The sequence below is a fragment of the Apus apus genome, chromosome 6, assembly GCF_020740795.1.
Source record: "Apus apus isolate bApuApu2 chromosome 6, bApuApu2.pri.cur, whole genome shotgun sequence".
NCBI lineage: Eukaryota > Metazoa > Chordata > Aves > Apodiformes > Apodidae > Apus > Apus apus.
Window position 1 is genome coordinate 27,812,516 of NC_067287.1, and position 24,980 is coordinate 27,837,495.

At 37.6% G+C, this 24,980-nt stretch overlaps 1 protein-coding gene across 3 annotated transcripts in view; it reads right to left on the reverse strand.

The window, feature by feature from the left end:
* The window catches only part of BMPR2 (bone morphogenetic protein receptor type 2), a 108,579-nt gene that overhangs the window by 31,908 nt on the left and 51,691 nt on the right, over nucleotides 1-24,980 (reverse strand). For all 3 annotated transcript variants that reach the window (XM_051622845.1, XM_051622844.1, XM_051622846.1), the window contains exons 2-3: nucleotides 22,238-22,411; nucleotides 20,954-21,133 (exon numbers count right to left, since the gene is read on the reverse strand). In XM_051622845.1, coding sequence (XP_051478805.1) covers nucleotides 20,954-21,133; nucleotides 22,238-22,411 — 354 coding nt within the window. The remainder of the gene's footprint in view (nucleotides 1-20,953; nucleotides 21,134-22,237; nucleotides 22,412-24,980) is intronic.

Genomic DNA, 24,980 nt, shown 5'->3' on the forward strand with positions numbered 1-24,980 from the left:
CTTGTTTTTAGGCTTCAAAAATCCAAGTTCAACAGCTCCTGTGTACAGAGAGAATTTTTTCAAAGGTACACACAAATAATTGAGAATGTGTTTCAGAGCAAACTGTGAAGGGAAATGCTTCTAGTACTCAGCTAGAAGTGAGTCATCTGGCTGAACCCAGCCCTGCACTTCGGATACTCCCTGCAGGCACTTCTACCACATTAGGGATTTCTCTTTCTTCTCTCAGGCATCACTACCCTAATAGTTTCCAAACACTTATACACTATCTTTGGCAAAATTATATTTTTTTGATTAAGCTTCCATATTGCCAGATACGGAGGCTGCCTACTGCTGCCTTCTTAACCTTCCCCAGGAATGACACGGAATTAAGAATGTTGACAGTACTAAAGGCATCAGAAGGAATAGTATTTTTTCTTCAAATTAACTTTTTCACAGTAAACAAAAGCTTGTAATATTAATTAATGCAAAAATATTCCAATCAGTGCCTATGCTTGAAAAAGTTTATTTTATTTCTCTGTAATTTAACTTTCAAAAATGGAAGCCTCTTTTGTATGCTTCTGATTTTAATATTTTAAAATTAGTGTTTATCCTATTATCAAAGAATATTTTGAGAAATCAAAGAAAACTTAAGACAATACCAGGTAACAACAGCCAATGACAACACAGTCTGTAAACATTAGAGCTCTTCCCTGGGAACTAGAAAAGAGAGTGAGTGATTCCTGTGTCTTCCTTTCCCATCAGCAAATACTGTGAAACCTGCTCACAGCTATTCCCTTAGTTCCCCCCACCCCAATGTATCTTCCCTCTGTGGTGACTCCAGATAAAGCACCAACTACCCACTACTGCCAATGTTACTGCCACAGTTCAAGGACCAAAGTCTGTGCTGTGAACATAAAATACTCCAGCCTGGCTGATGAACTCTCACTAAACCATGCAGATTTTTGACATTTCCTACTTCACCGTTCAGCAGATTGTTACCCCTGAGACTATTACTAAATTACACAGCGTGAAGTGAACAGAATGGGGAATAAGGAGAAGGAAGGATAATCTCATAGCAGCCGAAAGCTGCCTCAAAAACTCCTCTCTACCACTATACCAAACATGCTACAGCACAATGGCCAAGGAGCTCCCTGGAACACTGCAGAGATCACTGAGATGTTTTAAGACAGGCATGAGAAAAGGCAGTGAGTGTTAGCCACATTGAAAAACTAAGAATCCCATGGGAAAAAAACTGATTATATAATTAAAAAGCGTATCACAACACAAACACACACAAGGAGATGTGGCCTTAAAACTGTGAAAGCAGTAACACTGTTTCCTTCTAATCATTAAATGTTGCAATTTGAAACCTTAGACTTTGAAATGTTGTGTCAATGCTACATATTTATTTGGGCGTGATCACCGAAGAAAGGGCATTTACACATTAATTTCCACCAGACCTCTATATTGCTATTAAGGATATTCACTCCGTTTTTAGAAATCTGCCTACTCTTTATGTAAATGATTCATAGCTGTGTATCTGTCACACAGGAGTAATTAATTCTAGAAAATATTTGTGCACTGAAGCTTGGATAAGCATTGTATGAAAATATTTTAAATAAACATACAATTATTCAATGCAACAAAAATCCATTTAAAAATAATTACCTATCTTCCCACAGAATTCCTGGTATCACTACATAAGAAGTGATCTTACAGCTGATGGGTACCAAAATATTTATATTTATTTAAATTGCCATATTACCAAGTATGTAGCAATGTTAGTCTCCAAAAAATAAGGAAAACACCATCCTTTAAACTTCACAGCACAACAGTAACATCTGAGTCTTCAAAACAACTACAGCTGTACTGACTCTGATCAAAGTCAGTAAAATTACACAGGGAATCATAGATCTGCCCATACAGATTGCTTTAAAAAAGAAGCAGAGTCTTCACGCCACCCTACAACTATTTCTTTGATGTGATAGATTCAATATGTTCATTGCCAATCTGTTGCAGAAATTGTTTTTCCATTAAGGAATCTTAATGATACTGAGGATGAGATCAGAAGCATGAGGGAAACCTTACAGTACAGTCGCCAACGCCGCAGGAAGATGGAAGGCTGAAGTGTGGGGGCAAGATGGCTTTCAGCTGCAGATGACTGCAAATATGCTCTGCAGATTGGAAAAGTGCCTTTTCAAGTATAATTAATTCTACTTGCTTTTAAAGTCACACTTCTTTTCACAGTTGCCCTGCACAACTTTTATGATAGCAATAAGATCTTAGTCCTTTTAAAAACACACAATTAGCTATCTTTTCCAAGGGCTCATAGATCTCAATCACAATCTGTTTATCTGTTCAGACTGCACATAGCTTACACCAAACATGGCCCAGGAATCTTCCACAACGTGCAAAATAAGCCCTTATCCTTTACTGCATTCTACCAGCACATTCCAACCAAATCAAACCACCTCTAATCAACATTTCTTTCCAACCAACAACTACCTCATCCCTGGCAAACTGTCCTGCACCAAGAAAGTTTATTCTTCATCACGCTACAGCAAATTGCAAGAAAGTCTCCAATATAAAATAGCTTGAGTTGTTTTGTTTAAGTAAATCTCAAATTCATTCACCACAGGAAGAAAATGGGAAAGAAAAAAAAGCAGAGAACCTGTAGCAAAGAAATACGTTAGTAGCCTTTTAGATATCATGGACTTTTATACATGCAAACAAAAATCCAAATCACACAGCCTTCTACACCAATTTAACCAAATGCACCTAACCCCACATTTTTAGTTAAGCTGAAACTACAACATCAGAATTCCTTATACTCTTACAGGCCTCTACAATGAATTCCAGCAGGAGCTATTGTCAGTTTTCCATTAAACCTACACATAGCTGTGAACCACGAATGGAAAAAATTGCATTTCCTAGACAACTTTTGCTGCTCACTTAAGTTTTTAGAGGTGTATGCTTTAAAATGATCGATTTACAAGCCCATAAATTTGAAGTGAGGCTGCATCCTTCTGTAAGCATTTAGCAAATTATTATTAAAATCCATGTCTGAATTTTGTACCAAGATAGTATAAAATGTAAGTATCTTGTACCTATCAATGTGACCACCTTCAGTACTTAAATCAAAGTTAAGGTAAAGAAGACCACTACACATACAATTTTTGGAAGCACCTGAATGCACAATGAAGTTAGCTAGAAAACTTCTGTGGAAGAGGACTGGGCGAGCACTCAGTGTTGATGGAGATGAAAAACACAACAGGAACAGTATTTTTTTGTGGGAGATGGTGCAACATTCCTTAACAAAATAATCCTGCAGACTAGTAACCCTAAAAATATTTTCTTTCTTAACTGAAAATGGGTGTGTTTTCCCTGGACTTAAGAGCAAATCCATGGTTTTTAGTCTATCAGCTTGGATAAAGCAGATAATTTGCATTTAGTTCTAATAATTTTATTATTTGAAGAAAATATTTAAAGAGTCATCAATACATTTCCAATTTGCACTTAGCAAACTCATCGTATTTGACTGCTTTAAAATTCTAATGTAAAATCTTATATACTTATTGTCATGAAGCGTCCTTTATGATGCATCTTATCCTGTTTTTCTCCACACCAGGAGAACTAAGATTTTAATTCATTATTCATATAATTGCACTGCTATATGGAACCTGGGCTGTAAGAAAGCACTGAAATCTCATTACACTTGCAGTAACATCACAACCCGGTAATGACGCATCATAGATCCTCTCTGCCTCCTCAGAGATGCCTCAAAACATCACACATCTTGGACTGTAATATCTATTTTCCAGAACATGCTCCAGACTTCTGCAGCTATAAGTCAGTCATTCATGATGGCAGATTTTCAGTGGGCAGATCTGTCTTTGAATCTGCTGCCAAAAACTGCTGTTTGGGTTAGAGCTTTCTGCCTTTGTCTCAAAAAGGAGGGGCTCCCTCATTGCATCCAGAGCCAGGTGGCCAGAGGGGTGGGATCCTTGCCACAGCCTCTGTCCTCTAGGGTACCGGCTGCCACCAAGCACCTGATCCAGAGCCAGGCTGTGGGTATTAGATTCACCATTTCTTTTTTGTTTTCAAAACTGAAGGCTGCACTGAAACTTAAAAATTAAGCAAGTGTGGTAATTACTTTGGCAGATAAGTGGGTTATGCAATCCCTAACGGCTCTTTCTTTGATGACTAGATAGAAAGAGCTGAATTAGCAGCTTGTCACATTTGTACAGAATTAATTTCTGAGCTGATAAAAACCCAACACAACTTTTCTTCCTGCCTTTTCTTCCCTGAGTTCCGGCATCCTCAGTGTAACTTCTAACACTACTGGACAGATCCTTATAATGAGAATATATGTAAAATTAATAGCAACTAAAAAACAAAACCAAATGTAGATTATTCTTCTTAAGTTCCCTATATATTGATAAATCCTTTGTTACTACAAAGATAAAAGAAATACCTTGCTTCTATGGGCAAACTGCCTTAGAGTACACCTCAAACTTGCATTCAAGCTTCATGGAAAGCTTATTTGGGCACTTAACCACATCTTATATATTGAAATAAAACATTCAGAAAAATGTTTTAAAAAATATTCAGAAAAATGTTTTTTAATAAAAAGGTTGGGAAAAACCCCAAAAGAAAAAAAAAAACATTTACAATATCCCATATATTGATCTTTGACCAACAGGACTTGCTTCTTATCAAACCAAATGGTAACACCAGTTTTAACACAATGGCAGTCTTCCAGCCTCTGTAAAAACACTGGATCAAAAAGTGCATGTGCTGCAACAGAAAAAAAAAAGAGTACTTCAGAAAGCCTCTTTACAGCTATTTTAAGTTATTTTAAATCCAACAAGCTCAATAGCTAAGTATTTTGTGTTTGTAATGTTCCCACTAAATATAGAGCCCAAAAAAATGACATCAAAACACTAAAACACCTATTTTTATATGGGTGAGCAAACAAACAAATCCTCTCCAATCTTTCAGAAAAGCCAGCTCTGATCCTGCGCCTGCACTTTTCATGTTTTCAAGAGCTCTGAAGGCCAGGAATGCTGTACACCCATCAGTCATGCTCCCTCCACTCCTACAAACCCACATCCCCCCTTGCCAGCAACGTCCTCGGTGGGAAGGCCGAGGCAAGGCCCAACAGCGTGGGGCGGCCGGGCCTGTCCCAGCAGGCGCTGGCTGCGTGTCCCCTGGAGCAGTGCCGGGGCAGCCGCCCTCTCTGGGGCTGGCAGAGCCAGCAACGCTGCTTCTGCCCAACGCAAGCTCCACACTGCCTGCTCCTGTGCAGGCAAGTACCTGAAGAACTTCTGTACTGTCCATGAAGCTGCATCCCTCTGACTGACATTCAGGATATACCTTCTTCCTGTCAACCTTGGCAACAGGCAATGATATACAAACTGATTTAACACACAAGATAGTATAGGGAATTTATTCCAACATTTTTTCCCTAAACATGTAACAAAATCTGAATTATAGCACAATTTTAGGTGACTAATCTGTTCAAGTAAAAACCCAAGATCAATATCAACAGTGAGAATGAATTCTGACAAAATCTTTCATTACATTTCTGGTTTGTGTCCTAGTACTTCAGATTTAATGTCCTAAATCAGCTTAATACTGTAATCCTAAAGTGTAGAAAATATGTAGTACTAAAGCTTAGCTTTTCCTACTTACTTTAATTGAAGAACATTTTTCTATACTTTCAGTACAACTCACTATAGCATACAGTCTTGTACATAAAAGATTATGTAATTTTAAATTTGAATGCATGTGCTACAGAGCTATGAGATAAACCTTATTTTAGAAACATTCATGGTTACTAAAGACTGTATTTGTCTGGCTAATGCCAATTCAAACAACACCCATGGTATTCCAGACGGTATGCATCTGCTCCAGCAACTCCTATCATGGTTTAGAAGGACAAAGTCTAACATGAAAGTGCATTTCTGATTTTCCCATTAATCGTCCCTCATACTCCCGTTTTTTCCCAGTCATCTTCTCTACACAGCCATAGAATTTCTAACTTTTACTATACTATCTTTTTAGAACTTGAAAAATATTTTTTAAGTCTTGCATGATTTCACGACAACAATAATCATTACATTTCCTGACCTCTAACATCTTACTGGTTGGTCTTACCAGGTATTTCCCAGATTATTAGGGGAATGTTAGGGGTTTGAGTGATGAAGCAAGAAAGCAGGAAGTTGAGGCCAGCCAAAAATTCCCCTCCTATCTTGCTCTAGGGTCCCCGAGGAACACAATGAACAGTATCTTCCCTTCTTTCCCTTGAGGCCTTAGGCACTCTCAGTCAGTATCCGTGTACCTCAGTCTCTCTCACTCCTGTTTCTCATCCAGCACAGCCCCAAGACTGCAAACACTGCTCTCTCTCCGCTGCAGTCCCCTGTGTCCATGGCAGTGAGTGGAGGTCATCAGTGGAGCAGCTGAACCTCTCCTGGTTCCTGCTGAAAGCCATTGCTCCTCCCCAGCTGAGAGGCTTTAGGAAGGGCTATTTTCCCCTACCCCTATCCTTGCTTAAATGGAGATTCAGCTGGCTTCTCTGCAGGAAGAACCTCCTTCTCAAAGACTCTTTGCAGATACAAGATGCAGCTGATTTGGTGACATCCTTAAGTAAAATAAAACTAAGGACATAAAAGGCTGTGGAAACCTGACAAGCCGTCAGGAAGAGTCAGGAGGAGACAGAGACACAGCCAGTACTGTGTCTGGTGAAAGTTGAAACACTGAGAACATGCTAGTGAGGAGAAAGGCTTTAAACTTAGGAGGACCCCAGCAAGATCAATAGTCTCCAATGACATGCAGTTTCTGTTTCTAAGGCATCAGCTGGAGCAACCTTCTTCAAATAGATAACTGCATCTTGTATGAAGGCACTCAAGTGGCACATGTTATAGATGTGTAAATGCATCCTTTTTTCCTAAGGGAAAGAAAAAATTTCCAGAACTGGAAACATAAAGCAAAGAAAAACTCGGGTTCTGTTTCTGGCTCTGATATAGAATAGCCTGATCTTAAGTAAGTTATTTTGCTTCTTTGTGCTTTATGTTAGCCAGTTATTTAATGGGAAAACACTACCTTCCCTCACTTCAAAGGTTATTCTCATTATTTTAAAAGAACCCAAAGATGAAAAAGGCAATGATGATAAACAGTAATCCTTAGTTTGCACTTATGCAAAATCCTTCTACAGATCTAAGTACTTGATTTCAGATGAAATACAGACATCGTTTGATGTTAATTTCTTGCAGCACAAGTGCCAGCTCAAGCATCCTTTGCCTCCTACTCCCAGGTGCCCGTTCCAGCCCTGCGGTGCCCTGACAGCTGTGCTGTACAACTGTGGTTACGCTGAGCAGGGAACTGGGTAGAAAAAGCCAACGTGTGAGACCATGGGAGGGGAGGAAGGAAGATATCTAAGGCAACATCCTTGCCAAAACAAACATACATCAATCACGTATGAAGGCTGGTATCAAAGCTATCAATTCATGTTACACCGTGGGTATATGAGAAATACAGTTTACTTCACTTGCATAACAAGTTCTGTCTGCCCTACAGTTACAAACTTGTTTCAAACCAGGAATAAATATTTCAACACAAATCTGAATAGGTCACGGGGAGACATTTCATAATCCTGTGGAACTGATTTGCTAACAATGTTGGTGACTGCATGATTGCTAGATTAATTGCACAAACTGAACGAAATGCACACTGAAGTGATACAGCTTCTATAACTGTTCTACTATAACCATATTTTCAATGTAACTAATTTTTTTTCTTAAATAATTTCCTGAAGTTGTGATATCCCTGACTATTGGCTTCAGCTGTTTTAATGATGTTGTACAATTAAATTGTAAGACTGAGATTGATATCTTCACATGACACTTACTTACACAAATACTGTAGAAATCAGAATGGGAAAAGCAGCCTTTTAAAAAATGTATACAAAGAAGCCTTCTGTTAATCTGATTTACCCAAATCCTGAGTGTACCACAAAATCCCATTAAAAAATGGCAAAACCCTCAAATTCTATTAAACAAACAGAAACCTTTTTTGTGAAACAACAAAATAAAATTAAACTTGAAACTGATGCTTTCCTGACAGGTGTTCCTGTTTTAATGCATCACAAAAATAGGAGCAGTCATAGCCAAGTTTTTCAAATTACTCTTCTGGTTCCCAGCTGGACACCATCAAAGCATTTCTAGATTTCATCAAAGACACTGTGGAATTTACCCACTTTTAAACACATACTTATTTAGTGACCCAAAAGACATTCCCAATAACTAGTCTTCTGAAATTTTTTATCCATCATTTTCACGCTACTCTCAAAAGGAACCAGATTTAGGAATATGCAATTCTATAAGCTCTGTCAAAAGTGAAAATGCATAACCAGGACAAAAATTAGGAAAGACAGGAAGACTTCAATCAACCTTATGTTTCCAGCTTGCACTAAGGTTTGGTGGCTGGGTTTTTTTGTTTTCCTTGCTTTACTCCTTCTAACAACTCGCAGGTAATGATATTAGTTATGCCTCTGAACAGGTAGCACCCTATTACAGTTTTAGACAAGAGTTCTGTTTCCTCATCTATAATTTCAAAAGGGAAATCCAAGTGTCTTACAATTTCTATTATGCTTACAAAACACACTTTTAATTTTTCTTCCTAAACTTCCCTTTGCTGTAAGATTTCAAATCCAGGAAAGGTCAGCCAGGAGCCCAGTTAACAGCAATAATGTTGTCAAGTACTTGAGTCCCTTTACACCAAACAGATTAAATATAGCTACATCACAGCTGTTAAACCAATATTCAAAATTCAAAAGGCACTTGCAAGTACACATTGCTTCTCCAGAAGAAAAAAAATACCACAGCTAACAGCACCTACCTGGTAACTATTTCATTTTATAATAATCTAGAATGAACAGAAAAGCCTGCCTTCCAATTGCATGTCAAGGGCTTCATCATAACACAGGCCAGGAATAGGCTATTAATCAGGTCCTGTAACAGTCAGAAACTGTAAATTACTAAAAGTGATAATTTCAGTCCTTATACAGACTGCTATAAAAATCTCCACATTCAGTGCTTTGTGCTTACCTACCAACTCACTCATCAGTTATCATGTAAGTGTGCAGCCATAAAATGAACATGTTTTTAAATTAAATATTCAGGGCTGCACTCCCCCATGCTATAGGAAATTTCTGTTCCACAGCTAACATACCATGATGACCACACAGGCAGACCTTACTAAATGCAGGACTGTGCTCACCTCCACTCCCTGCACTGTGTAGTCTACTACACATTCCAATACTACACACTAGCTCAGTGTAGGATCAAGTTCAGCAGAGTTGGGAGAACCTATTCAGACTGATACCACTGGTACCTTATTTTACTTGGTCTATTCTGAAATACTGAATGAAATTAAGGATTCACAATTTATGAGTTTTCCCCACTATAAAAATTTAATTTTGTTTTAATATCAGATATCTAACACCCCAAAACTATTATGAAAACCTTTTCCCCACAGCTGTATTTGATATTTTCTGTTTTCATTATTAAGACTTATTTAACTGATCTTTATAGAAACAAGAAACTAATGTTAGCATAGATGATCTATACAGTTGAAATCTCTAATTAATTAAAAACCTTTCCCTTGATCCACTGTCTACCATTGCCATTGCACACGAACTGTTCTCTTAGTGCTGGACAGGAGAAGTCTCCCATTTGACCCTCCAAAGCTGAGCAGGGGTCAGCCCACGCCTTCCTCAGCACTGTCTCATGGCAAGTGTGCCTGTACAAGAACTGTTTGCCAGAGGTACAAGGCCCGTGGCCAGCATCTCTCCCAGAATTGCTGGCACGGCTCTGAGGAGATGTGTAATGCTTTTGGTTTAGAGTCTATATTTATTTCACCCACACACATTTTTAGTTTGCTCCAAAGTTGCTATGAATGGCTCTGTAGCTGGGAGTGTCTAATGTACAGGGCTGTACTCTCCAAAACCTCTGAGTGGTGGTGGGCACTTCCCAGCTTTATCTACACAGCTCACAAGTGCACAATTGATAAAGGCAGAGAAGCTCGAGTTACTCTTCAGGATCACTTAAAAACTTTTTTAAAAACAGTTTAAATATTTTGTGTATGTTCATCTATCACACTGACTTCTGGTGTTTTGCTCTGCTTAATTTTGCAGTAAGTTTTCACCAAGTTTTCCCTGCTTTCCCATAGCACTGCGGAGCAGCAGTGTCTGGACCCGCTTTCAAAGGAAGGACATTTGCTAAGTGTAATTCACTGTGGCTCAGTTAGCACCATCCATTTTGCCTTGCTACAAATAGATCCTCAGAGAACAAATATGGAGAAAACAGAACAGCAGCTAGAATACAACCGATTTTTATTTGCTGCACTTTAGATGTCTACTTTTCAGGAGTTCAGGTTGGTTTGAATGTGTGTATTTTCTTCACCCTTGGGGTGTTTTTTGTTAGGGTTTTTTTGTTTGTTGGTTTGGGGTTTTTTTTGAGGGGGTGATTTGGGGTTTTGCTTCCTTTTTTATGTGTGTGCATGTTTTGTTTTTTTAAACAGTGTAAGCTCCCATGTCAAAGGAACATTATATATAAACTGTACTTGTATTTTATAACATTTGTACTAATTCATTGGGGTTTAAAGTTCTGTGTCCCACATCACTACTTTCAGAGTGAGTTATTGCTTTAAAAGGAGAAACAGAACTACAACAAAGCAACAACTATCTTTGTGGCTCCACATAGATGGCCCAGCTGTCTAGAGCACCTATCAGCTATATATTCCTTCAGATATACACATCCAGTTTGTAAACAGATTGATAGACAGGGCTCTGAACTCAAAGACACATGAAAATATTTTTATTTGGCATAGGAAAAACAAACACAACACTTTCACTGCTACAACTCCAACACTTGTATTTCCTGTCCAAGTGTTAAAAAAGGGAAGTGCTTTTATGAAAGATACAAGGATGCCTTACCCTTGCTCAAAGTATATATAGTTTTGAAGTCAATACGAATGTCTGGAACACAGAATTTTTTGCTCATCTAAGAAAATATTTACAGGCCTGCAAGTAGTTTCTAAATGAGCCTCATGCCACCACTCTAAAGGAAGGGAAAAATCCAGGCCAAAGTCAAAAGCTGTCCAATGTCACCCCCAGTTACTTCAGAAACTTTCAGGACACAACTGGCCTAATGCCAAGAAACATACATGCAAAATTTTGTAGGCTCAAATTCTAAAATGAATGCATAAAACTGTAATTTCCAATTTACTGTAATTTACTGAAACCTCCAAAGGAGTTAAAAAGATCTGAATCACAAACTCCTATTCAGTGTCAATGCAACTTGGTATTAGATATCTTAGAAAAATAAGTCCTTCCTCAGACTTCTCAGAAAACATCAAATCTCTTTCTACTCTAGAGCAAGAAAGAAAAGCTAAGTCAATATAAAACCTTCACACTTCCCTCTTTCAGTATTTTTCCTTACCCTTAGAGTCTGAATTTCTAACTTCTCCCCTTTAGAAATATCTGTACAGCAAAAGCTCTTCCATGAATCAATTTTGTATGGAAGTATACTATATGAATTAACTGAAATAAGTTAACTCATATCAGTTGGATTTAAAGACCAATAAATAAATTTATTTCAAATTATCAAATGTGTTACAGAATAAATATCTTAGCATCACAAAATATAACACTAATAATCAAAACAGACTTCTGAGAAAGAAATGTATGGACTGTCTACTTAAATCTGATGATATTCAGTATTTAGAAAGACCCATACCTACTCTGATATTGAAAGCATAGAAGCTAAAAAAAAAAAGCTTAGTCAGCTTTCCTATCACAAATTCAGACCTAAAGAGAACTGCAACAGGACGACACTCACGTGACACTTTCCTGTCATGTTGGTTCCCCTGAACACTCTACAGACCCTTTGTTTTTCAAGCATATGGTTTCTGTTAGCCAGAAAGCCAAAAGATCACCTCAAATCTCTGCAACTTCAAAACAGCCCTGACAACTCAGTTCTTCGGAAGTAATGGAGACATCTATAGTCAGGGTGACGTGTCAGGAGCTGGATGCCCAGTTACGAAACTTCACATTCAGAATTACAGAGTTAGTCACAGGTTCACAATTCAAACACCTGAGGCACTTACCAGAATTTGCCATTCACTTTATTAATAAAGTGGACATAAGCCTTTCTTTGTAAGGAAAACAAATGTAAAACTCTGATGTCCAGTATCCACCTATATGCAGAGATTTTGTTTGGTACAAGGGAGGGAAAGAGACAAACTACAGTTTGTATCAAGTACAGCTCCTGACCTTTTTTATACTCTCAATAGAAGATGCTCCAACAGCACAGTTACGAAAGAAGAAATAAAATCACATAGAGAACAATCATTTAGTGCATATATACAAAGATAAGCACAGACAGTCCCGAGATCAGGCTTTGCTTGCAGCACCTGCAAGCCAGACCTGAGCGGCAGGCCTGGCGCAGGGCCAGGGGACGCAGCTGCCCCTGCCCGCAGCCTGATCTGCACCAGCCCCTGCAGGAGCCCCCCACAGCTCACCCACAGAATTCCCACTGTTTTGAACACTTTGTCTAAAAGTAGTAACTCAAATGTTCTTAGAAACAACTTAGCACATTGTTAAAAAGAAAAGCTTCATCTACCTACAGCTCTGAAGATGGCGCCATATCGAAATACACTTCCAGACAGTCTCCTCCCTGAAGATGCACTGTATGCAGTATTGTATGCAAAAGCCAGAAATCAATGTTAAGTAACGTCTTGGGTTTTCAGATCACAATGTTTTCCAGATTAAAAATTAAAAAAAAAAAAAAAGGCTCAGAAAGAAACAGAGATTGATTAACAACTCTGAAGAGCCAACATCTTTCTAATAATCTGTACAGACTTCCAGTCCCCTCTGAGGGGGCCAAGTTCCACCATGCTGAGCTATGAATACAACTCAGGTAAGACTGCAAAGCAGCTAGGCTAACAGAGGGTATCCTAAGTTTATGTCCAACACCAGGAACCTAAAGTTTTCTTTCTAAATTGTATGAGTTCTCAAATCAAGGAGGTAAAATGTATTAAACAAAACCATGATATAGGATCAGATTTTTGTAAGTAAGCTTAGCAAATAGGACAAGAAACAAATGGGACTTACAGAAAATAGAGCAAGAAGAGACAGGAAAAAGGTTTCCTGTGATCTAAACGCTTCCTGCAGGGATGGGATTCATAGTACTGAACAGCCAATAACAGACAATATTTGTAAATTATCTTCTGTTTTGTGCCTAACAGTTCCAGTCTCTTTTACTATTTCAGCAGTCTAAGGACAAAGACGTCTCTCACGACCAGTGTACTGGGGACAGACAAAACCAGCAGTGGAGTGGGGACAGGAATTTATCAGTAGTACCTGGCAGCATCTAGCAGTGCTTTATAACTAAGCTTTGCAGAGTTCCTGTTTCTTGAGATATCTTAACTCCATTCACTGCAATATTGTTATAGAAAACCTGAGCAGAGCCATGCTAAATATCAAATACGAGGAAAGCTACAAGGGCAACGGGGCAGGAGAAAGGGGATTACGAGAAGCAGCATTCTGAGCAAGCCTAGAAGCTCCAGTCTGCCCAGGGAGACACAGATGTTGCCCTTTGAAGCGAATGCCCCGCTAGGAACTGCAGCAGCAGAGAAGCCTGCCCACAGACACTTCTGCCACTTTTGTGCGCGGCAACTAACCTTTTGCATGACAAGACAGGGAAGGGTGGATATCAACAAACCTGATGTGAAAATAAATGTTGTTTGAAAAAGCACAAGGACATGGCCAGACAGAACATTCACAAAACAGTGTGTTTTAATTTTGCTAAGTAATTACTACAATGTAGAGTATCTTGGCTAATTCAGTCAGTATACTTTGTTGAGAAGATTTACCGAAGCATATTTGCAAGTCTTGAGAAATGCGTCTGTGGGGGTATGGTCTTAACTCACTCAGAAACGTTAAGATTTACAGCACCCAGTCTTAAAATGTTTGAGGTGAGTGGAATAGTTATTAGAAGCCTATTACTACTACTACATCAGAAAGCTTGTCGATCTAGAATGTCCCCAAAGGACACACTGATATATCAATCTGCCTTCCAGAGAGCTCCTACCTATTTCTCATATTATCGGGGTGGTTAAACAGCAGTGTAGGATTTGTTTACAATAATGTTCATATTGTGTACACTATAGACATGTAGTACCTCACATATGGTAGCATCTGAACACAGACAAAAAGCATAGCATCATTGTCTGCTTCCATTTTCCTTTGAGATGAGACACAATTTCTTATCTACCACCTTTATTATTTACAGTCCAATTTTCCACTAATGTATTCTGAAAAAATCCCATTCTTATGAGCCTTACCTGCTTTTGCCTTGGGTCTGTAAGGCACTCACAACAAAACCCTCTTGTGCATTGTCACAACAGATACCTGCTAACTATGATATTGGGTTTATTATATAACAATATGAAAGTCAGACAATACCCAGTATTCCCAGTAAATTAAAATATATATATTTGCTATATTTGTATTACCCAAAGATATTTGCAGATCTTTAAATTCTTAGAAGTGCATAAAACATCCCACAGGAAACCAATTTCTAGCAGAGATGCAAATTAGTGCCTCAGGAACTACACATGATACAAGAATTGTGAATCATCTATTTTCAGATGCAAGGTGGCTTAAAAATGTACACATTCACTATTGTTGAAGGTGACAAAACCCACTGATTATATTTCAGAAAATGGATGCTTCCTTTCTTCATTCTAGACCTTAAACTCAAAATATTTGCTGTGTAGTACTAAAAATATGCAATATACTTCAAGGATAAGAAAGATACAGATGAGACAATTACATCAAATGAATAAACTAAGAGTTATGTCCACAACTACTTGAAGAATTGAGATCTCTAAGGACTCTTAAAGTAAAATACTTTTCGTTCTCGAAAACAAAGTGCAGTTAGAGCTCTAGCACTTCACAAACACACTACTGCAATGTCAAGATAAAGATAAAAATCCCACCTTGCATCCAAAAAGCATTTATTTAGATTCAAGCAGATTTTTAAAAGAACTTTGCAAATTTTCTTGGACCTCCAGGTCCTAACACATTAATAACTCCTGCTGGCACAGCTCTCCTATCAAGTGTGCTCCAGACAGTACTTTGATAAAGGAGTAGGGAATGTACTCATAAAACCAGAAAAAAAATAGTTTTTTAAAAATAAAAATATTATTTGAAATGTTTCTCCCTTTTCAAATAAACATATTTTGTTCTTATTTTTAAGACATTTTTTAGCATTTTATGGGTTTCGTTCATAAAAGAAATTTCAAAAAATTCACAAACATTTCCAAATCATTTAAATCTCAGTGCAAGCAAAACACTTCAATTTCATCTTCCTGATTAAATGTTTTTTTTAAGAGAAAAAAATTACATGTAGTTTTCTGTTAAGTAGGGTTTGCCTTCACAGCTAACACTTAACATCCAGACTCCAACTGCACATCAAAGCTTTACTTTTATACTCAGTAAAGATGCAAGTTTAATCTCAGGAGACTATGATGTCTTAGAAGTTAAAACATTTAAGTGCTGCTACCAACAGTCTTTAAGAGATTCTGCTTTTGATAGCTCTGTTTCTAATGAAAATCACCAAACTGAAGTCACTCAACAAGGGTTACCAGTTATCTTGGGTGAATTGCAAAACCTTTTACAGATTCTACAGAAACTAAGGCTTTCACTTGGATATCTATTCTATACTGATTGCTTGCATACTTTGTTCTCTGCAGTAACTTCCACTTCTACTTTTTCTCCTCTACATTAATCCACAATACTATCACCTTTCCCTGAGTTGCAACAACAGAAGCAATAGCCTTAATTAGCACACATTTCTAAATTGTTATCACTAAATATTTGGAGCAATGTGCACCCTGTGTCACAACCCCCTCCACAGTTATTTCATTTCCTGTAACAAAATAAACAGCAAAAAGTAAATATAATACAATAATTTCTTTTGAACGTGCATTAAATTTCAGACAGAAAGGCAACTGAAAGTTCAAGAAAAAACACATTTGTCAATAGCTGGCCAAAAATTCAAAATATTTCATAATTATGTCAGTATCTCAAAGAATTATTCCCACAGAAAAACCCAGTGTTTTTCCCCTCTGTTAGCTGTTCCACATATGATCTCTTCTAAAAGAGGTAAATATTTAGAAATCTCCATGCACATTCATCTGTATCTTCTTCGCAGTTCAGCATCTTAATTTAATACAGTGCCCTGAAATAACTTCCTGGGAGGCACAGTAATGTCCTCTTGCATCAAATACTTAGCTGTCTTAATGTAATCTCAAAGTAATTTTTTAAAAAAGATATTAAGGCCCTTGATTACTATCTTACTATTTCTTCCCCTGCCCTTTAAAATAATGAAGGTACATTAATGACATATAATGCCTTATCTCTTCACTGAAGGGAAGGTGTGTGACTGATTCCCTATCATTCCAAGGGCACAAGCTTTAATCCTTCCTGTCAATCAGTCCTGCCTCCATCTTTCAAGACAGAAGATCTGTCACCTTGAAACGTTTGGAATTTCTCCTTTGCTATACATCTAAACTACCCGGGGGAAAAAACATGCAAGTGAGGGAAACAGTTTATTTACAGAGTGGTTTTTTTTAGATTAAGCAGACCAGAAATTAAATACCAGTTCAGATACTGGCTACAAACTCAGCTGATCAGGTACTAAAAACTGAACCCAGTTGAAGGAAATGGTTTCAATTACAAATTAACATCAGATGCTGTTCTCTGGAAAACAAACCAAAAAAAGCAATTCCAGATAACAACTGAGAGTAAGCAGGGCTATGACTGTCCAAAATTAGGCTGACATGATCTAACTCAACTTCAGTGGGAGTTAAGACTGGGCCACGAAATGGCCTCAAGTTGCCCAGGGGAGGTGTAGATTGGGTATCTGGAAAAACTTCTTCACCGAAAGGGTTGTCAGGTACTAGAACAGGCTGCCCAAGGTAGTGGTTAAGTCGCCATCACCGGAGGTATTTAAAAGATGTGTAGATGTGGCACACTTAGAGACACAATTTAGTGGCAGTGTTAGGTTTACAGTTGGACTCAATGATCTTCAAGGTCTTTTCCAACCTAAGTATTTCAGTGATTCCATGATTCTATGTTCCCACAGTAACATGAATCTAACTGCTGCTAATCTTAAAAAGCAGTAGTTAAACGAAAAATATCTATTAATACATTAATAAACCTGACCCAGGAATATACATTTTTTTTTAATGGTAGTTTTCCTCAAAGTTTCCACAGAATTCTGTAAGCACTTAAATGCAGTTGTTTATGTAAGTGTTTTATATAAGTAGCAAGAAGGTTGGCAAAGAAAGGTCAGAATAGTATCATCCTGGAAAGACAAACCCATCTATCAGTGTTTTAGAATAATGAAATATCAACTGGCTTCACTGTGTGAGACAGTTTCTTTATATTCAAATCTCAGTGCACTTATTTAACATATGTTTCTATATCCTTCATAAATTGCAGCCAACATTCTTGCTATGAGAAAACCCTACATAATTTCAACAATATGTACCAGTAATGCTCAGCTGTTGCTGCCAGGGATTTTTTCTATGTGTATCATGAAAAAATTTATTCTTAACACTCAGTTACTGTAAGATTAATTTATTTGCAGCCTTGAGGAAAAAAATAAATTAAAATTGCTTTGTTTTCATCTTGATGTTATTTTAACATGAATGTTTCATTACAACAATGTAACTATGACCAATGAGGGAGATCATTTACCTCTTCAGCTACTTAAATTCTATTTAAACAGCTATTATGAATGATTGTAGAATTAATTAATTTGTCTTCAAAAGAGTCTCAGAATTTAGGAAGCATTCTGTAGATATGAGAGGCAGATGTTTAACAAGTCTCAAAATAAATATCTGAAAAAAACAATACAGTAAACACACATCTCAAAACATTTACCCAGGAAGCCATAGCTCGCCCTTTTTAGGTTGGGTCAAGAGGTATGTAACACATACCAGCTGAAGTTGAGATGGACTATTTTTTTTAGTCTGTTTTTTTTTTAGTGCAAATACAAGATGGAAGAATAATTAATTTACCCACAAGTCATTTAGCAAAACATGAGAAAGTGTATTTTTCCCAAAAAGCACAAGCTTAGGTTGAGGATGAGAGGTTGTTCTTGAACTGCTGCATTTCAGCAGCTCCAAATTCCATGGGCAAATCTTGAGATCTGAAATAACACCATTCTCCAATCTCTACTTCTCCTGCCATGAGGAAACAGCTAACTGAACTTTTGCATTTTTAACACCTCCAGACTGTGGACTCTAGACTACACCCCATCCTACAGCATTTGCAAAATTCTACGTGGAGGGACTAGCAACAAACAACTACTCAAATCTGCCTAGATTTTCTTTAAGATGGAAGAGAAGAATATGACTACTCAGATGTACGGTTGTTTTAAATTACCAGCTGCACATTAAAGGGCAGAATTCATCAGCCTCCACATAATTAACCATGCACTAGTCACATCTGCTCTGAAGCTTACAAGATCACAAATCCAGTGCTAGGAGGCCACATACCTCAGTTTCTGTCATTCAAGAACAACCCCAAGTATAACATTTTTAATGCCTTATCGAAAATATGTATGAAATAGTGCTCTTGCAGTTCACAGGCTATACTGAAATTATATTCTGCAGGAGATTTCCCATATGAACATCATCTGTTCACTTTAATAATCTAAAAGATACAGAGATATAGATTGCCACAGCCTGTACAGCTAAGCTTACTAATGTCCTTAAAGCATTCTGACAACTTCAATACAAAGGCTCAAGAGTGCCCAAGTAAGGTATGTAGTAAGTCATTCAAAGCTTGCCAAAAAATAAAATCTGAACTTCACCAAATTTTGTCCTCAATGTTGAGGTGACAAAACTAAATCTTACAGCACCAAAATGGGTTCTAGGAGTGAAGAGGGCTAAGGAAGGGACTGTGGAGACTCCAGCACCTGGAATAGGGGTCTGTAATGTTGCAGAGGTCTGTGTGCCACAGTGTCCCTTTATTTACCCTTCCAGCTTCCAAGAACACCGTTTACCCTCAGTGGTGCTGTAGATTTACACTGCCAGGGGAAGCCCACCTCTGTCGCACGTAGCAGTAGTAGAGCTATACAAATAAAACACCAGAGTGACAAATGAGGCTGTCCTTGCTGCTGGAATGGCCAATCTACATCTCTTAACCTAGTCAAAGCAGACAGACAACTGTGCTAAGCAGCAACCTACTTTGCTTATGCTTATGCCTAAAGCCAAATTTGCATGTTATGAAAATGGAAGGTGACACAGTAACACAAAACAGTTTGAGTCAATAGAAATGTATGCTGCAGCACTAAATTACAGCTGGGTAAATTAAGGACTGTATTACAAATTAAATTTTTTTTCTAGTCTCAATTTACAAGTCAAGCTAGATCTTTCAGTATTAAAAGTTCCACTTTAAACTATTTGAAGATCTTATCACTCAATAATAATTAACTCAGCTTGTAATTTCTACCTTTTGAGAAGCACAAGCACAAGTCATTTTGTAGGAACCCTGCCTTCCTATTTTGGGGGGATAGAAAAGAACAAGGAATTATCTTTATACCTTTTTTCCCCCTCCTGTCTAAATCCCTTGCACAGCACTAACTCCAGTCAGATGACTATTACCAGAGTCAAGTAGAGTTTGTTCTGCATTGCACAGTGATGAGCTCAGACACTGATTCCAAATGGTTTACAGGTTATACAAATAGAATTATCAGGCAAAAGGCACCTTGTCTTATCTACTCTCTAACCACTTATACCGTATGCAGGGAAAGTGGGTTTTTTTTAGCATGCCAAGCCCTCATTTTGACCAAATTTGCTTAGAAAAGACTCCATCCGACAGTTACTTTTGAAAGCATCAGTATCTTCACTATCTTAGAGTTTAAGTAAAATAATATCATTCTTAAACACAAACTGTTCTTTTGCATTCTACAGATTGAAATGGTACTCAATTAAAGACATCTTCATTTCACAAAACATTTTTCACTGATAAAGAACTCTTGACATACAGGAAGAGTTGTACTGCCATTTACACATCTGCCTCTGTTCAATTTCTCTTTCATAATTCTTATTTAGAAAAGGCTATCCAGATGTTTCTATTAGGCCACTAATTCAGCTTCTTCACAGCTTCTCAATTCTTGGAGCACAGCGTACCAGTGTGTCAGCTAGCCATGATCTGGCTTCTGTAACAGGAGGTTAAAGGGCATGATCCCTTGATTTGGATCCAGACACTATGTTAATTTTACAATAAATAATTTAACAGATAATCTAATCTGGAAGCAAAGTACATTGCTCAAACTACTCTTTGGATGTTATGCCAAAGTTAATTTCTACCAGAGGTACGCAAAAGGAGCAAGTCAGATTTCAAAGCACTCTAAGACTGTTGGAGAAAATTTCAACAGCCTAATATAAGACCAGTTCTACTGCTCAAAACCATCTGTGAACCATAACTGAACAGACAAGCCAGACTTTTCAAATGTGCCATAATGTTAATGAACTTACTGGCCTCTTTTTAACAGAAGACTGATTCCTTCTGAATATCCCCACAGGCTTCTGAAGTTTCACATCCAAATACCAAAGAACCCAAGATTATAGACCATTTTGGAAAATGTAATCTACATTCAGCAGTTGCCTATACAAACAATGATCTTTTAAGCATTTAACTCCTTCTTTGCAGAGCACTGTGGAATATGTAACTGTGATAAATTTAATATGGACAAGCTCTGTTTTGTTTGCTATTTCTGTGGCATTTAAAGAGAAAGGTCACAGGTTTTGCATTTTACAGTACCATGAAAGAAGGATCTTTCTTTAAATTATTTAAACCATGAAATGACACAGGTGGAAACATCTGACTTACTGTAAGGTGTTGTATCAGTAGGGTCAGGAGGTGGAAAATTTTCTGTGAAGTTGACATTACACAAGTCTGTACTACAGCAACAGAAGCGGTATGTTCCATTCTGAATCAAGGAAGGGGTGGTTGTAACTATACACTCCTCAAAGTGACACTCTTGTGGGTCTCCTATGTGAGACCAGCAACCTGTAAGAAGAAGCAAATTAAATAATTATTTTTAAAAGCAACATAAAATTAATTCATTAATTCTATTGCATGGATAATTAAACACACCAATCTGAATTCCTGAGCCTTCTAAGCAGATGCAAGCTATTTCTCATTTCTCTGATATCACAGTCACTTTTATGACCCACAGTTCAGATGAAATGGCAACTTAGTCCTCTCCTTAGAGCTAGGCTACATGACTGCATCTATAGGTTGGTGCTTCTTGCATTATTTTTAAAAATTATGTCCTTCATCATTGTCAACATCACTGGACTCTCCTACAGGATCACAATTTATTTCTTGGTTAATGCAGGCCCTTCCTCCCTGCAGCAACTGTTCCTTCTCCAGTACCATCAATGGCAGTTAAATGTCATTTATGCGCAAATGCCTGGAAGGGAAAGAGGCAGTGTGGGGGCACAGGTGAGCAGCCAGACTCCTTCTTTGAGCAGATTACCAGATCAAAGATGAATCAACATTGAGTACAACTGCACATAATGTCTGTAAATATCAGTTTTCACTCAGCTTTATACTACATTAACTTGTACACAAGTAACCAAGGGCAGAGTTCCTGAGAACAGTAATCAGAACATGTCTTCAGCAACTGTAAGACCCTTCACCCTTCCCTACCATCACTCTCCCTCCAGAACAGCAGCAAACTGACAGCCAGTGATATGCGACAGTTTTGTGCTATTGCTGCAGTTTCCTTAGTAAACATTCTATCAGCACGAATATACATTTTTACTTAAGGAGACACTCATTTTTACATTTATTACATCAATACATAAACTGAGATATACTCAAGATAGCAGTCTTCCTCTGGACAACCTAAGTTAACAAGCAAATAGACGTTTTTTTTTCCTTGAACTGCACATTAATCTCTTTGGTCTCTTTTAGAAGTCCTTAATTTCAAACAAACTTTCTGTTCATATTTTAAATTGCTAAATGGGAACTTTAAAATTATGCATTTGTACAATGAACAAACAAAATGTCTAGTTTGCAGCTGCACACCTTTGTAGTAGCTGGCTAGATCACAAAGCAGTGAAAAGGGGAACAAAACAACTGCAGTTCCACTGAGATGTTACATACCTTGTTTTACAAGATGTATGTCTCCTTCTCTTGTTTTTTCCCAAAGTCCATAGCAGGTACTACCTTTCATGCACAAAATTGTGCCATTCTCCTGGGAGATTCGGCTCTCACTGATTCCATGGTCCTGCTGATATGGGTCCTTAAATGCACACAGGCGCTCCTCACTCTGTGCAGCTTTACACAAAGAAGGAAAATATTTTTTGTCAGTGATTTTATGCATAAGCTATTAACTTTATGTATTATTAAGGTCTTCTGGAAGCATACATTCAAAACTCTCCTGAATTACATGTATGCATTCTTTAAACTGTACTGCACCAGTCAGAAATAAAAATTACGTCTATCCCAAAATTACTTCTGTAAAGAGGACCAAAAAAACCTCAGAAGATGTTTCAAAATGAATGTGCAAATATCTGAAGTTGACAGGTGGAGAATAAAAATTTCATTGCATAGTCTGCATCATCTGCATCATTTATCCTTAAAAGTTGTGCAACTGTTCACTGTTTTCTTCAGCAACCACATGCGTTACTTTATTGTTTCCAGATCCTAAACCAAGATGATCTTTTTCAGGCTGTCATCCAGCCCAGTGCCTACCTAGTTCAGAGTGCCTACCTAGTTCCACTCTCTTCCTATTGACTTCTCTCTTTTTTCTATATGTTATCCAGCTGTTGTACTGACATTTATTTCTTTGTGCTCAGCAACCTACCAGTCTGGGGTCTTTCACACAATATCCCTAGTGACCACCCACAGAAATACTAATGGCTGAGTAAAACCTACATGATTGACCAGCAGTTCGGGAAAACACTCCCTGTAAACAGGAGCAACACTGCATATAAAGTCCCCCCGAGGAATGCCAGCAGGAACATTACAAAATATACAGAGAGAACAAAAATAAATACCCATAATCACTTGAAATATCTTTGGGGTTTTTTAATTAAACAAAAACACCCACAAGAAGCACACTGACTTTTACGAGAACACTTAATTAACAAGATTCAAAAATTTAAGATCTTAAGAACTCATATGTTTTACCCCTATGACTGCTGGTTTTTTTATTTATAGCACCTCAATGAAAGGACTCAACCATGTCAATATGGCTCTGTCATCTTTTCTTTAGAAAGAGTAAATACAACAAAACTCTTCAGAAAGGCAGCAAGTCCAAGATAAAGAAATCATAGAGTTGCAGTGAATATGATATTTAGAATACTTTAATTCGTCCCTTGAATGATGTTATAAAATGCATGGAAGGCTAAGTGTGTAATTACAGTGCAGTTAGTAGTATTATTCAGTAGTACAGCTCAGCAAACCTCCAATCACAGTAAGAATTTGTACTATCTACTCAACAACTAGATTTCATCCAGGAAAGCATTGGTACTGAAAAGATAGATGTAAGATGAAGTCTATTTTGAACTTAAATTCAAATTATAGCATACATGATTGTAAATTATTAAATGTACTGTATATGTATAAAATATCTCTTCACTGAGGATTTATTTATTTGATCACTCTGCAGCACTGACCCCAAAGAAGCCATGTTTCAGCATGGCGGACTTACTGCAAAAATGTTGTTTCATTGTGTCACCAGCATAGATGACTGGGCAATAGAAAGACAAACGAAGAGACATGGATACCTGTCTCACTTCTAAGGCCATTACTACTCATTACGAGTCAAAATTCTCTTAGGTTGAGACAACCATAAATAGCTGCACCATCCAGAAAACCAGTCTATCAGTGACTCTCAGTTTATTCTGTGGCAACAGTAATTAAAATAGCACAACTTATTTTTTAATGGTCTGGTAGGGCATGTACAATCAGTTAAGCTCCATGTCAGCTCAGTGGCAGCAAAACTCTCAGCTGAGGAGACAGGAACCACTGTAATTCAATCACTTGCAGCTCCACACATTCCAATAACCTGGCCAGCAGTCTGTGCTTCTCACTCACCTCTTGTACACTGGCCAGCACACAATTTACATCTGGAACTACAGTTCTGAAGTGATAAATACACTTATTATAAAGCAGTGGCTTGATACTCAGAAATTCAGTCATCTCAATTTAATATCTAACTCTTTTCTGTCCAAAAGAGTAGAGTTAGTCAAGTTACTGAGGACAAAAAGGTCACACATTAACAGCTAGCATATGCTGCCTCTAGTAGTACTCTTGCCAGTCGCATGTAGTAGTTTTATTCCCAGGAACAGCTGAGTATGCCAGGCGTGAGGCATCTGTCCTGCATTCTGTGCTTCATGACATGGGACTGGCCAAGAAACAATGTATGAAAGGACAGTAGTCTACTGCCATAAGAGAACTGGAGCTGATTAAATTTTTTGAAAACTGAAAGGAGAAAAAAAATTAACACAAAAATATAATTTTCAAGAGACAATGGGACAAAGTTATACAGCCATGGGAAACAAGACATATCTCCTCCTCAGGATACTGCAAAGGGCTTAAAATCAGTTGCATGTGATAGCTGAGTGGGACTAAGGTCATCTTAGATGTCGGTTGTTTACTGAATGCTAAAACTGTGGAAAGATAAGCTCTTTCATAATTCATCCTTATTATGAAAAATTAATTTAAAATAACAGAACTTAGAAAGCAGCCACACAGATTCCTTTTCCTTACGAAAAACCTGTAGTAAAAAAAAAAAAAAAAAAGAGAGAAAAAAAGAGAAAAATAAAAAGAAAAAAAAGGGAATTCCAGGAAAGTCCACTTTCATAATAGTTCAGTAGGTTAAAAAAAAATAACAACAGAA